Raw genomic sequence first — 15,955 nt, forward strand, 5'->3', positions numbered from 1 at the left:
GATCTCGTAGTCTTGTGGCAGGAATTCGACTTCGTAGAAACAATAGGCGTCCCTCCAGTCGCTTTCTGGCTTTGGTTTGGTTTGGTATATCCACAGTCGCTGGCTTCGGTCCACATTTGGGCTGATATTATCTTTTATCATCCTCATCTGCGCAGGAGCAAAGGACGTGACGGGTTTATCCTCCTCCAATAGCAGAGGACGGGTGGGACCATTCGGACCAAATCCAACATCCACCTATGCCGCAGCCATTCAGCGATGTCCTGCAGAAAGATTCAGACACAGAGGAGCAGGGCTTACGATGTACTTAGTGCTGTTGAGAGTTACCACCAGTATCATGTGGCCCCTGCGGGTACCAGTCAGCTTCCTGTATCGCCATACAATGACCCTGGCATATTTTCTGGCAGTTCCTTCCCCCTGCTCCTTTTTGTCTCTGCTATCTCAAGGAGTCTTCTTCTATGTATCGGAGTTCCTCACCATCCATGAAATTGACCCGCCCTGGTAGGCGAATCATAAGATTTGCTCACTCTTCCTGCGGTAGTATAAAACTGATATCCCAGCGACCGTATCACTATGGCCAGGAGGCCGGTGTTTTCCAAGCAATAGCCACCCAGGCCGCGCTCGATAAGTTTATGAAACAGGTAGTCAGGGTCCAGGGAGATGGTTTGGTGCTGCGAGTAATGCAACACCACATTGGAAAACGGTACGGCCGCGAGCTGTCGTTGTTGGAGCATGGTTAATGCCTTCAGTGGATCTTTCTGGACAAGAGCCTCCAGCTCAACCAACTTGGCCATGCCTTGGTCAGGAGAGCAGCTGAAAGTAAAACTGAGGTATTTGGCGAGTTGTTCGCGAGTATAAGTAGGGTGCTGAGAAGCCATGTTATACCGATGAATTAAGTCTCGCAGGCCCTAATAATAAGTCGTCGGCCTTCTTCTCAGTAAATTATTTGAGCATACGGATGTTGAATTGAAAATCGCCGCCAACCGAGATTTCAATATCGCGGGGCATTATTCACTCTAATAACTAGTTACTTAGTTACAAAACTAGCACTAGCCCAACAGGCTTCAGAGTGTCTCGTATTCTGGTTTGCCATAGAATACTTTCGGATGCTGGTCGAGCAGGCACTTTTAGAACGCAAAGGCGACCAGAACCTCCATTGGGGATTTTTGGGGATTTATTCTTACAGAACTTTACACAGTGTCGTTGGCAATTCAGGAAAATATCCTTGGGTCGTTACTAAACAGTGGATACTATGTAGCAATCAACAAGTTGCCCCTGTGGAAGTCTTCAACTTTTGATCAAACGCATCAGAACACCGATTGCATCCTATGACACAGTCCGGAGTACACTAACTTAGATGCTCAGCAGTTTCCTTTCCACAAAACCCTTCGCGTCAGATCTCGGCAGTTTGAGTGGATCGATTCCGTAAGTGGAGGTTCGCCTTTGCTTCGGCCAACATCATACAAAATACCCCACTATGTCCCCAAGAAAAAAGAAACGGGCAGCAAGTTTCGGCATAGCAATAAGACCTTCCCACGGCCACATTGAATTTGTTCCCAAATTATCCCTGGCTTGAATACTAAGTAGTCACGATATCAACCTATCAACTTCCCCCGTGCCGCGCAGTATGACATCAGGATCGCTCGAGGCAAAGCTAAATATTCTGCAGGGGTATTCTGTTTGCGATGTGCGTCATTTCGTTTCTCCCTAATCGAACAAGATATATCGGGTGCAGATTGTACAGCAATTGAATCTCACATCTCTCCGCAGGTCTCAGATGCTCTTCTGAAAATCCAAAAAGTTCCAGCAGGCGAAACTGCCCGCGCTGGTTTTCTTGCTGATATTGGTGAGCCTGCCTACACATGCTTCCAGATTCCATGCCAGCTTCCAGTGACCTTGGAAGAAGAAGATATCGGGGTGTATCGAATGCATTCCCGTTTTCTTTTAAATAATGCAACAAGCATTATCCTTGATCAACCCAAATTGGGAGAATAGAAAGCTCCTTAAGTGATATACATACATCAGAATGGATGAATTAACAAAACTGTAAAAAAAAAAGTCCCATTCTCCCCATCCCGAATCAACCTAGAAAACGAACCAAAAGTAATCGGCCCCGCGTCAACGTTCAAATTCATACCCAAAAATGATCCTCTCCCGGAAGATACGTCACCATCAAAGGATCGTATCATCCCGCCCGGCCACCATTGGGTGGACTGCTCACAGCCGGGGACTGTCGTCTTCATCGAGCAGCCAGCCGGCCAGTTTTGTGCCAGCGTTGGTGGCATAATGGCTGCGCGAATGAAGGTCCTAGGAGTGAAAGGGGTAGTTGTGGATGGCCGAGTGCGGGATTTGGCCGAGTTGCGGAGTACACAGCTACAAGTCAGTGCGAAAAAGAAAAGTCTTGACTTTGAAATCTCTTTCCTTTCCTTTCTTTTTTCTATTTTATTTTATTTATTTTATTTTTTTTAAAAAAATATTATTGGAGATTCATCTCCATACATCTAAGGCAACCTGATCATAAAAGCATATGGACACCGCTAATTGCAAACCAAAATAGATCTGGGCTCGAGCTACATCCACCGTTGGCACGAGTGCAGAAGCCAAACCAGGTGCTCGAAACGTGCCGGTGAAGATAGGTGGAGTGACTGTTTCTCCGGTAAGAAATATACCTTTCACCCCCTTCCGGAAAACCGTAATAGTCATAATAAATCGTAATAATTCCCCCCAGTCCCACCCTAGCTAATATCTTCCAAATCTCCAGGGCGATATTGCGTTTTGTGACCCTCTTGAAGGGGCCGCGGTTATTCCCGCTGAACTCCTCGACGAAGTCCTGGCCTTGGTGCCCAAGCTTGCCGCCGCGGATGAGAAGGTCAAGGAAGATGTATTGAGCGGGGCAAGCGTCTTCGATTCCTTTAATAAGCATCGCAGCATTTAATGGAATTGACGTAATTACTCTGGTGTAACTATTTAGCTGACAGCTCCCGCCTACTTTGTTCCTTGTAAATATTAAATATATATATATTGAACATTTCGGAAGCCCTTTCACCAGATGATTGGGGCTAGCATGTGGGGTTTCTTCGATAATCCGCGTCTCCGATATAGCGCGTTAATCAGTCTGGGTCATTTTATTCCGTACTGCCGTCTGCAGTCTCCAATATAAGCCGAGAACATAAAATATGAAAGAAAGCAATAACTGTGTCATACTTGTACAGTAGTATGTAAAACACCTATATGACAAAAAGAACGAAATGAAATAGACAAAAACGCAAAACAAGAGCGACCAATGATGAGCAATTTCGCTCTAACCATTTCTAGGAAAGATGAATGAACATAGGAAAACGTACTTGGAATGCCGTGAAGATTGCATGACCGCCAGCCAATACCCATCATTGTTTTATCTTTCATCTATAACCAGCAAACCTACTCCGCAACCCAGACAGCGGCCATACCCATTCCAGTACCAACACACATGCTAGTAACACCAACTCTCTTCCCCGTTCTCTTCAGCTCCGTCAGGAGCGTGCTGACCTGTCTACAGCCTGTGCAGCCAAGCGGGTGTCCAAAGGCAATAGCACCACCTTTCGGATTGACCTTCTCCAGCGGTAACCCCAGCTCCTTCACACACCACACACACTGCGACGCAAACGCTTCATTGATCTCATAGATATCAACGTCATCCCTGGACAAACCCGCCTTCTCTAGCGCGACGGGGATGGCCTTCCACGGCCCAATGCCCATCAGCAGTGGCTTGACACCAACCACACTGGCAGTGACGTACTTGCCAATGATACGCTGACCCAGGCGCTCAGCGGTAGAGCGCTTCATGAGCAAGACTGCAGCGGCGCCGTCAGAGATCTGCGAGGAGTTTCCGGCGTGTATACTGCCGTCCTTGGCAAAGGCTGGGCGAATCTTGGAGAGCGATTCGGCCGTGATGCCCGTCCGCACGCCGTCGTCGCGAGAGACGGTGATGGTCGATTCCTTCTCTGTCTTTGGATCGACGAATTTAACGGTCTGTGGGGCGATTTCTTCATTGAAGAGGCCCGCCTCTTGGGCCTTGACGGCCTTCTGGTAAGAGGTGGCGGCGAAGGCGTCCTGCTCGGCACGCGTGATATTGCGGTCCTTGGCCATCTGCTCGGAGAGGATGCCCATAGGCACTTTGCAATTGGCGGCTTCTTGGTTGCTTTCGAGAAGTTCGGAGAATTCGGAGACTGCACCAGGACTGGAGGATGGGTTAGTCGGGGCTAATTTTATCTTTCTATTACATCTGGAGGGAATCGCATTACAGCACTGCCAATCTGAGAGGAGTAACTTACCCATATTGTTGAGACATGCTCTCGACGCCAGCGCCGATGCCAACATCAATCATCCCGCACTTGATGGCATTGGCAATATCGACAATTGCCTGGAGCCCGCTCGAGCACTGTCTGTTTAGAGACCGAACAGCGGCGGTTTCGGGGAATCCGGCAACGAGAGCTGCAGCACGGAACTCAGTAGCTCCTCCTCCAGGAGGCAAAACAGAGCCAACAGCAATATCTTCGACCAAAGCAGGATCGATCTTGGATTTCTCAACCAAAGATTTGAATACACCGGCCAGCAGGTCGGATGCGGCAGTGTCCTTGAAGCCGCCCTTACCACCTTTGGTGATGGCTGTCCGCAGGGCACAGGTCACGACAATGTCGTCCGGGTGTTTAGCGGTGATAGCGGAGACTCCGCCCTTGCCGGTAAGGTGCGAAGTGACCTGTGAAAGACGTTGCGTTGCTGCAAGGAATAATCACATGTTAGCATTGAGAGGCAGAATGTAATGACGTGCATGCTAGTTATGCAGATGGCACATACCTTGAGACATGGTGAGAGTCAACGTAGATGGAGGAAATGGATAGATAATGGATAAAGCACCGTAGGGATATACAAATATTTGAAGACGGGCCAGAAGAAATTGAAAAGGAAAAGCGGAAGAACAAGGGCTGAGAGTTGGATGCTTATTTTATATCCAGTATCCAGAGCACTTGATCACACCGAAAGCCGAGGCTCGTCGGATTATAATTGTTCCTGAAAGCTATACAACACGTGACCCATGATCGTGGCTTGGCAGCACGAGTTGACATTGACATGTGAAACTAGGAATTGGTCAAGAAGCAACAACAACTTTGTCCAGCTCTCGTTTCCATTTTTACGGCTCCACAACAACAACAACTAACTCCTCTTTGCTGTCAGCCAGGATTTCCTGAGATTGAGGAAATTAGATTGATCTGCAAACTCGGTTTACCTTCAATAGAGTACCAAAGAGTGGGGCATATCCGGGATCCCGTACGTACGGTACATTTTAAAGAGCGCATATATACTCTGTACACTACGCAGGTTTCCAGCAATACTCCGTACTCAAGAATACTTCTTTTATAGGATCCGCCTTTCTTAACTGATTTAAGCTGGTGCCCTGTCACGTACATGTCTACTAGTAGTTAAGGTCCTACGATGAGGGAGAAGCAGAATAGTAGCGACCCTATCACGTCGCATCATTCATCGTCACAGTTGCATGTTACATACACCCACAGTGCCTTCTCTTGACGCAAATTATGGAGTTTTTGTTATCTATACGGAGCATCTCGCGTAAAGAAGAGGACGCAGGGGAGGGCCTACATGAGAAACTTATTTTTGTGTAGATAATATCAAAAAACACCATGCTCACGGCTGTGGAGTGAGCAAAATTCATGGGCAATGATATACAATTGCAAAAGATATCTACCAAGAGGCATATGCACATCAAATGGGGTTATTAGGTTGTTATTAATTAAATCTATCATTTTGTAAGGAAACTACATACAATTGTTGTTCTTCACGGCCCGATAGGAGGTCGAATAAGTTTGCCAAGACTCCAAACCAACTGCAATTCCTTTTTTTTGCCCTGAATACTATACAACCACTCGCTATGATATTTTCTTTTCCGCATCTACGTTTTGCCTGAAGACCTTTCGCGTTCTAGTTGTCAATCGGGAGATATAATTGTGCAATGTCACCTCCAAGATCACCGGGTTTAACGATCCGAGCTACGTCGAGCTTTGCGACAGCATTTAATATCTCAAGATGGAGCCGCCCCCTTCCCAATAACAGTGCGGTATGGTCTAATCATGACCTAACTTGGATATTCGTTTTAAATAGTTGAAACTAATTCGCTCACTTGCAGAGCTACTATCTCTCGATGCCGTGCCTATGCCGTTCACATCCCACTCGGCCCGCTCCCGCTTCTGTCTCCTCCACCATGCCCTCGACTCTCCGTACGGTACAAAAATGCGCATTTAATACCTCAGCTCCGACTTCACCCTCACTCGGATCCTCTAATCGCCCTGATGCTGACTGCCACGCAACACACACAAGCATCGACACCAGCAGCAGCAGCAGCAGCAAAAGCGAAAATCCGTCAACGGTATACATAAATCCACATCGCGCAAAACGAATATGGCCACCAGATGTTTCGAAATTATCGCAAAAGCAGCAGTTCAGATTAGAGCGGAAATACAGGAGGCGGGCGAAACTGAAATGGGCACGCCCTACATGGACTAAGTGGACAAAGTTGGTACAGTGGGCGGCTATTGGCTGTATGTTCACCTCCCCTCAAATCCAAGCGCAAGAAAGACTCTCAGGTCCTTCCTTTTACAATCATAGGAAGTAAGCCTGTAGATTGTGTATACTAACCGACAACTTTGCGGGGCCCGAATAGGGGTTATGGTATATTGTGTATTGTTCCTGGACTTGGAGGAAAAGGCAAACCCATTCCAACCGGTTAGTCTTGCTCTCGGCAATTCCATCTTTAAATTTCCGTCACGCATATCATTTCCAGTCCCCTACGCATCCCCCATTTATTTCCCAGTCCTTCGTCCGTCGTTGGCTAACCGAAATATTTTTCCGCCTTGCGACAGATCCGAGATTATGTCCATCAATCCTTGAAGGGCCTCCTTTCAACTGCTCCCCCGCCTTCATTCCAGAAGGAGCCAACCAAGCCTGCCCCAAAGGCCGCTAAAAATGATTCCTGAGAGTTGTTACTAGGTATTAGGGGAGGAGCAGGAAGGACATCATTTGTATTTATAGAAGGAGACAATATATATTTATGCTTGGAATGCTTTTTTAAATCTGTGATGCTCAGCTGACGAACTTACCCATAATCATTACATGATTTCCAGCCGGAAGACTGATGGGAAGGTCGAATGTCAATGTCTTTCGGCGGAATACGACATGTGAAAAGCATGCGCTGGGTGGAACGACGGGAATTGGCTTTACCTTTGCATTCTTTTCCCCTTCCTGACTGTGACGACTCTAAGAAACAAACCATCAGCAGAATCGCTCAAAATGGGTTTGTATTATTTTTAGCTACGATTGTTGTTGGGGCGGAGTCTTGAGCTTTCTCGCCAAACTTCCAAGAAAATTCAGGGAATCCGGTCCATTGCCCATTCGAAAAGTCTCCTTGTTGGAGTGGATGCTACATACTCTGCTTGCCTCTGGTCAAGTAATAATGATGTAGGAAATCTGGACCCTATCCGCCGTCTTCACACTTGGTTCGTATTTCGGCAGATAGTTCTCTCCCCCGCGAGCTGGGCGTGGACCACCCGCGAAACCCCACAATGGTAATTCAGTCCCACCGGAACCAGCAACCAATGTACGCAGCTACATGTCTCCTCACCCCACAAAAATTGGGATCAGAATCAGCTATTCTAACATGTCAGCCAGGTTTCATACCTGCCCACGTGCCGCGATTTTGAGGGGTTGGAGAAGCTATAGCGTTGCATTTTGAAAAATCTCGGGGACCAAAAGAGATGTAAACAGAATTTGATGCGTTCGGATATGTTTCCCATACTCTTTATTGTACTGGTTTAGGGTCATCACAATAGCCGACAGCTCCGAAAAAGCTACTAGTAGTCAACCCACTCGACGTCATGAACTCATGCTTGCGCTATAAGAAAGCCATATATTAGTATTGGAAAATTGGGGCCACCAACGCCTCCACCTTTCGTCGGCAAGTTGGACTTCTCCATGAAGGAACCCTTGAGAATACACTACAAAAAGCTAAATAAAGCACTAAAATATACAATCCCCCGTAAAGTGGCCCGGCTCCATTTGCAGGGCTCTCATTCCGCAGCCTGTTGACAGGGTGACATTGGTCCTAAATGTTGAAAACCGGAGTACTCCGGACTCATATCTGAGTGTAATGTCGTTCGGCATTTGGCTGGGCAGTGAGCATGCTGGCAACCTCTCATTAAATCAATTATGTGCCCAATAACAAGTAATCTAAGAGTTATTATTCATATGTTGGGCAAAAACGAATTTACCATCTCAATAACGTTATCCTCTCCAAGTAAAAGCCTTTAAATTATGCTGTCAATAGCCAACTCACCTCCTTACTCATAATGTATATTTGAAGCCTTCGAGCCCCTCAATCGGTTTCATCGCAGTGCCAGTATCAACCTGCTTATTCCTCCGCAAGAAATGGATAGTTGTGCAAGCCAACAATGTCAGAATAAGGAACTGCAAGCCGGCTGTTGTCCACAGGCCGGGAATATACTTGGGGGCATCCACCTCGCGGAACGTCGTCGAGGCAATGATGCCTCCAATGGCACCGAATCCAATTTGCAATGCACTTCCAACAGACCTCTTCGACTGCATGCGGATATTATTAGATTGGTAGGCGAGGATGGCAGGGACGTTTCCTTGACACCCAGCAGTGCCGAGGAATATGCCAAAGTAGCGAACGCCGGGTTTCGCGTGGTATGCAGTGATCATAAGGCCGACGATGCTAATGATACATTGTGCTGCGATAATGGGGCCACGGAGGCGGTACTTGTCTCCCACCAAGGCAAAGGAGTACGCGGAGATAACTGCAAAAATAACAGGAGGTGCAGAAAGGAGATTTGCGATTCCTCCGCTATATCCCAGGCCCTACAAATTATATTCTGTTACTTTGGATGAGTAATCGTGGAGTATTATTTGGCTGCTTGACTTACTTGAATGATAGTTGGTGAGAAATAAGCAAAGGCGTATCTAGAAAAAAGTCGTTAGAATTTTTCCATCCAGTTGTCATCCCATTGATACGGCGGGAGACTCACGCAGGCGTTGTAGTTGACATAAACATTAAAGCACTGAATATTGGTTAGCACATACTTGCGTGAGATAATTTCGCCGGAATACCTACAACGCCCACAGCTTAAGATCCCTCAAATGTTCTCCACACTTCGCCCAAGTCAGGGGGTCATTGACCGCATCAGCGCGATCCTTCTCAATGCGGTGCTCAATAAATACGGCTTCTTGTTCTGTCAGGAAACCGGTCTTTTGAGCTTTGTCCGGGAAATCAATGATCAGGAACCACGAAACTATTGCCACAACTTGCGTGAGAAGACCCTCAATGATCTGGCATATTATCTCAAGTTAGTTGGCCCTATTTGTGTGAGTGTGAGATCTTCTCAACTTCGCACGGCTTACAAAAATCCATCTCCAGCCAAGGTAGCCCCGTAGCCCTTGCATCTGCATGAGGCCATATGCGAGAATAACAGAGAAGCCTCCCACAAGGACGGAAAATAGGTAGAATGCAGCAAGCCTAGCACTGAGTAAGTACTTATGCTGGTTACTGAGATTTTCTGGATGGAAGACTAGGTCTACGAACCGTGTTTGCATTTCATACCGAATGTACCAACAAGATATCAGGTACACGCAGCCAGGAAAAAATCCTACGGAGAATTTCAAAATTAGCCGTTGCTTTTGTTCCTGTCGTTGTTGGTCGTATGTAAGCATACCGGCTTCGAAGAATCCCAAGAGGAAGCGTAGGGCAGTAAGAGCTTCGTAGCTGTTCAAGAACCCCTAGACAAAAGTAAATAAAAGTCAGGAACGAAATATCATGGTTAGCCACGCACCTGTCCCAGCATGAAACTTCCCCATCCGAAGGCAACAAAAGCAAGCCAATTAGCACTTCCAACCTTTCGAAGAACGATATTGGAAGGGAGCTACCAGTTCCGGGATATTGAGTAGATTAGCGTTGCATTTTTACATGTGGAAATCTCAACCGAGACGAAGCGAAATTGCTCATTTTCCGATGACATACCTCGAAAATGAAATACGGAATGAAGAAGACAAGCAGGGCAATGGTATATCGTGATCCTATGTGTAGTTCCAGCTCCTTGTTCATTCCGGCTACACGCGCATTGGATATCTGTTGACCAAAAGGACTTGTCAATGTCTCATTCAAGCAAACGGGAGGCAAGAAAAATGAATGGCAGAAAACTATATTCTTGAGGTAAGGCATCATACATTGACACGGTCAATCAAAGCAATGGCATACAAGGCCCCCAGAATTGGGAGTAAACGCCAGTCGACTTTGCGAATCAAAGCCTTTTCATTCACTGCTGAGGCTTCGATGTTATCCACATAATTGATATCGATTACCTCTTCCCTTGAAGAACTGCCTTCACGCTTCTCGTGGTCCATCTCAAAAGCTTGAGTAATTTTGTGAAGTTTCTATTGAGATGTTCAAGTCAAGGAGCAAAGCCGAAGGAGTATGACAAGGGGATATTAAGCTTGATGGGCAGGGTTGGAAAACCCTACTTGTGGAAAATTGTTATGCTCTTCGTCCTTGCTTTAAAATTCTCTGTCAAAGCAACGGCTTTTTTTTGGGCAAATGAGCAGCAGCAATGCTTTTAAACCATGACTTGTCCATGTCCGCAAACGATAGAAGCAGCTGAAGAAATTTGCAAAACTCGGTTGACAATATGCATATATTTACAACCCCCGCTTTGCACAGAGGCCAGGTCCCTTCCATCCAAGGAGACGACGTTTCGAGAGCAGGACACCGAAGGACAAGCCTGGTGGCGGACCTGTGTCGTAGTGTCTTGATCTTCTCGATTCTGAATATGACCAATGAACGTCGTATGTAGAGGATAGGGGAATACATGGGGTCCTAAACTTCATGGTAAGGGACTCGACTGACTGGATGCTAGCGTTAACCCAATCCTCCCACGTTATTCACAAACTTCAAAATCGAATTCGAGGTCTCTCTGGGGAAGCTGGGAGGGTTTCTGGAGGAATCGAAACTCAGTAGGATTGGACGAAAGCTAATGAATGGCAGTAGATGCAAAGCTAGCTTCGATCCTTAACCTTGTCACAATATACTAGATAGCCTTGCAAATTGCGGGGGAACATCAAATACCCATTTCGGGCCCACCCAACTAGCTTCCAGAGCCCTAGAGGGAGAAATTCGAGAAGATAGAACATGACTGTCTGGATGGTTTCACTGGCAAATTATCCCCTGCGTTAAGGCGTGTAGCTGTATGCCGATGAATAAAGCACATCGCATCTGAAATTGTCCCACATTGCACAGTTGATGAGGCGCAGATATATCAGATGCATTTCCACCAGGTACGACGTTCAAGGCTGTTGCAAGAAAACGGCAGGGGTTAAAATGGCGTCTTGGATTGAACATATTTCCCAAACCATAATTAAGACACTTGAGTGACCGGGTTGGAGACTGCGGCTTGCGACTAACAGGCGACCCAGGGACTTGTGTCTCCACCCAGTAAGAGGTTGGGGAACTTGGTGTTCCCCGCTGTGAGGGATGGTGCAGGATCAAAGATTCATCGGCCGCCGGCCCCAAATGTAGCGACATTCATGCGTGGTGGGCGCTTTGCAGGTCTGGAAGGAAACGACTTGTTGTTCACCTGAATGGGAACATCTTATCAATGTGTGAACTCAACATCCCCTTGCACTCCCTCCTCTCCAACTCCGACTTTTTTCTCCAAATTCAGCTGAATTGCCACAGTGGCCTCAGCAAGACGTGTCAGAGGATGTTGAAGTGCTACAGGGCGTGGAGTGTACGTACCGTCTTTACACTACATCGTGTGAATACTGCCTGCAGGTCGAATGCCAACTTGAACCTTCAACAGTGCGCCGACAGGTGTGAGTATTTGTTGTGACCGGATTCAGAATGTTTTTGTCCTCACATCCCCCTGAATGCCGCGGGATGTTTTCTGGAGATTGACTAGTATGGGTAGTGCGGGAGCTGTTTCGAGAGCGGTCCTCAGCTGTCCTGCTTGTCAAGAACAAGCGACTCACTCAGCTGGACTCTAGATAAGAACATGAAGAAGAAATTGGCGGCGAAAATACGATAGATGTTTGACAGATGCAAAAGTACACTAAAAACGGAGGTCTAGCAATGTCCGATCCCCTTATAAGGTTAGGGACGTGATAACATCGAAATATTTCCGAGGTATGTTTTCTCCGAGCCAATCTACCAGGTGTGGAATATCAAAAAAAGAAATGAAAAAGAAAAAGAAAAAAAAAAAGAAAAAAAGTAATACCAACAGTGATCATGTTAGAAGTGGAATCTCATTAAATACCCATTTATTCATCATTTCATTAATGCCACTGATGAGTAGAAGGCATGTAATTTGTGCGGCTGGTTTGTACAGTACATGAACAACCTTTCCACAGGCGAGAGTAACCTTCGATAGAGAAAAAAAGGGAGCTCTGCCAATCATTAGAAAACAAATTCAAAATGTCATAAAAGTCACCATCGAAAACCAAAACACCATAGGCAATGAGGAAGTGAAAACAAAAAAAAGACATCTACAAAGGAAAAGTGCGATAAATTCAGTGCAGAATGCGAACTTTGAAGATATCGCAACACGAAGAATGGGACTTGGTTTTCGTGAGATAAAAATCAAAGCCAACCGCTACTAGTTTCGCTTGCTTCATGGCCAATTTCCCCAGTGAGATCTAACTTGGGCGGCTCGTCGCTCACTAGCCCAACCCGCTTTTTCGGAGAGCCCGGGGTAGACTTGATGGGGCTTCTTGAGGTAGAATCCGGACCACCTCGGGCTGGGCCTTCGCGAACAAATTTGTAATCCCACCCATCTTCCGCTGCCGCAGCAACCCAAAGCTTCAAAGAATCGTGCACTGAGGAGTAGAATTTCTCTTTGCAAGTGCGTAGACTGGTGCCCATCACTTTCTCAAAACCAGATGCCCGAAGTTCAGTTCGTAACGTATTGCGCTCACTTGCAGTGGGCAGCGCAGCAAGCAAACCATTCAAAAGATCGAGATGATTTGCGATATAGTTAGTGGCATCCCATTCAACACCACCAACATAAGGGGCAGCTGGAACTGGTGGGCGGGGAGGAGGGAAATAGCGTTTCGAGTAGGGTTCTGAATTAATCTCTGTAGCTTTCGTGACGGGAACGACATTGAGCTGATGAAGAAATATCCAAAATACCTCCTTAGTCACATTGCTGATTTCCTTGCACCACACACGATATGGACGAGGTTGATAAATGCTTGCAATGAAGTTCAATGGCTGGGATTCTTCTGGTGGAGCAGGGTCGCGCATATATGCCATAATTGTTTTAGCCCGAGGCACCAGATTTTCGGCAGATGCGGACGATAGGTGAGTAAAAAGCAGACTAAGGACAATACCCCGAGTTGTGAATTCGCTCGGGCCTTTCTTCTCCTCGTCGAAGAGCATATGCAAAAGAGTTGGAAATAGCACTGATTCGACGGATGAAAGATGACGAAGAGCCAGTGATGTCGTGCAAAGTGCCTTCAGACAAAGAAGAGTTTCGTGCAACAAGGCATCTTCGTGTTCCTCCCTATCAAAGAATAGTAAGTATTTTGATCTCATAATACTGTCAACGGATAGGACAATACACACCGCCACTCCACCTTGAGGATACGGTACAAAAGTTCAATGATTTCGTTCATTCCTCCATGGGAAATAAATGCGTCAACCCATGTCACTGTCTCGTTTCTCAAAAGTATTCTGAGTTTGTGTAGCTTGCCAACTTCAACTATCTCTGGCTTCTGAACCTCTCGCAGGTAGTGAACAAAGTCAGTGGGATCTGCTGTATGGTCTGGTTGGGCCTGAGATGCTATCCCCGTCATTGAGTTGGAACTAGGTAATCCTTTAGAAGATCCGGGTCGAGATAAATCAACCGATTTTGGACGCTTGTGAGTAGTCATATTCTCATTGCTTCTTTTGGGCGACAATATGTCCGCTCTTGAGATTGAAAATGGACGGGTCCGAGATTGGGATCTTGATCCCTTTCCGCTGGAATCCTTTCCACCATTAGCAGAGCCACTCGAGGTGTTTTGGTCCTGACTAGAGTTTGATGTAGTAGATAGATTAACATCAAGATGGTGCTTCCGTATGAAATCAGCTTTGATACTTGTATCCAAAGATCGCATCTTATCACGCATATTATGAGGAATGTTCCGAGAATCCTTTCCGCAAGTGAATCGGTTAGAAGATAATTAGTCTTATGTTTAGAAGGTTTATCTTACCAAAAGCGCTTCGAATGCTCCTTCGATTCCATCACTATCTAAGGGCTTTTGTGGTGGCTCCATTGCCTTCTCCTTCGCGTTTAATGCTGTAATGGCTGCCAAAACTCTGGACCCCCGCTTTCCGGCCGGCTCATGTCGCTTCTTCAGTTCATGCTCTGTTGGAGATCCGCGGCGAACGTGGTTAGCCCGGCTATCACCTGCTTTCTGCCACTGCTGTTCGTTGGAAGCACCCGAACGCTGTACGGAAGCTAGCATATCTTTCATGGATGAAGAGGTGGGCAATACAAATTCCGACTTAGGCCTCGGTTTTGTATCGGAACGCTTCGTTAGAAATGGTAGTTGGTGGCCATGGAAATTCCTCTGCTTTGATGGCGAGTAGCCCCTAGGAGTATAGAGCGACATTTCTTCGTCCAAGGTTCGCCCTCTTTCTGGTAGATAGCGGTTTCCTCCCTGACCCTGCTGTTGGGACGTGCTGCCGAAATGAGAATACAGCGGCGAAATTTCAACCGTAGGAGAATGAGGTGGATTCATGTTTTCCTTATCTTTCTGCTGTTTGTTGGAAGTATTGTCCCTCCGGCCTCGTTGGGACCTTCTGAAAATTGCTGACAAACTGGTGGACGACTTTGTCTTTTTCGCCTTCTTTTCCCGCACGGTGATCTCTGGGGAAGGTGTTTTGTTGGGTGTTGTAAAATCCTTCATAAGGGACCTTAATGATACGGAGCTTTTCGTTTTCTTATGCAAGCTATAATCCGAATTCGCCTCAGAACTCTTATTGCGGAGGCGGGCATTACTTGGCTGGTGGCCATTATGGGATACCTCAGACAATGGCCACTGCGTGTAGGAATGTGGATGGTCGAGAGGCAACATAGGAGGGGGCATGGACGTATGATCGTTTGGCAGGGCATTCCCTATTAGGGCACTACCAGCTGAGTGGTTTCTCTTGTGGGCCTTTGACGGGAAAATAGACCTCAGACCCGAAGTTTTTGAATGGCCCGACTGCTCATCAACAAATATGCCTGAGTTTTGCATGGCGGGAGACATCATGTCGCTCACAGGGTCCTGAACATGTGCATAGAGATTAGTACTTGCTGTGCAAAGGTAAACAAAAAATGCTTAGGTTTGTTTCCACTCACTCCGCTTCAAAAAATATCTGGCTAAACACAATTAGCGAAGTGGTAACAAAGAAAAAATAAATCGAATATCCGTATTCGAAATGTCTATGCGAATAGTGAATCGAGGGATATGTGATTCAAGTAAACATGCCAGTGTCTAGGTTCGGTTGAATGCTTCATCTCCTTGAGGATATCCTCAAGGAAGGCAAGACAACAAACAAAAATAGTCAAGAGAACTGCCAATGAATAGTATTAAGGGCCATGGGGACAATAATAAATGAATCAGTGACCGCTGTTCCAAGAATTATGAAGATGGAGAAACAGGTATTGACGTTGCTGCAGCAACGTAGATTAACTAGTTAGTCAACCCCGATAACAAATAACTTAGCTAAGCGGGGTGGCCTTGGCGCATCCATCTTGAACGCATCGATGGATAAGACAGAAATCCGATATCAGGTTAATTAGCGCAGGCGGGATGGTTCATCTACCAGTGGTCAATCACTGTCTTGACCTGGCCCCAATGGGTTTATTATTTGGTGTTA

The 15,955-nt window shown here is 46.5% G+C and overlaps 2 protein-coding genes across 2 annotated transcripts; one reads left to right on the forward strand and one right to left on the reverse strand.

Moving 5' to 3' along the window:
• Window positions 1–1,624: 1,624 nt before the first annotated feature.
• On the forward strand, window positions 1,625–3,233 carry HCBG_03446 (DlpA domain-containing protein; the record flags this gene model as incomplete). Its single annotated transcript, XM_045430495.1, has 5 exons — window positions 1,625–1,684; window positions 1,768–1,843; window positions 2,057–2,376; window positions 2,555–2,653; window positions 2,759–3,233. The coding sequence occupies 5 exons, from the start codon at window positions 1,625–1,627 to the stop codon at window positions 2,930–2,932; spliced, it is 729 nt and encodes a 242-aa protein (XP_045288638.1).
• Window positions 3,234–3,266: 33 nt separating this feature from the next.
• HCBG_03447 (3-ketoacyl-coA thiolase peroxisomal A) lies at window positions 3,267–4,843 on the reverse strand (the record flags this gene model as incomplete). The annotated part of the gene is made up of 3 exons (XM_045430496.1): window positions 3,267–4,216; window positions 4,311–4,755; window positions 4,834–4,843. 3 exons carry the CDS (start codon window positions 4,841–4,843, stop codon window positions 3,418–3,420), a joined length of 1,254 nt encoding a protein of 417 aa, XP_045288639.1.
• Between the last annotated feature and the right edge of the window lie 11,112 nt (window positions 4,844–15,955).

The sequence above is a fragment of the Histoplasma capsulatum genome, assembly GCF_000150115.1.
Source record: "Histoplasma capsulatum G186AR genomic scaffold supercont2.4, whole genome shotgun sequence".
Classification (NCBI taxonomy): Eukaryota; Fungi; Ascomycota; class Eurotiomycetes; order Onygenales; family Ajellomycetaceae; genus Histoplasma; species Histoplasma capsulatum.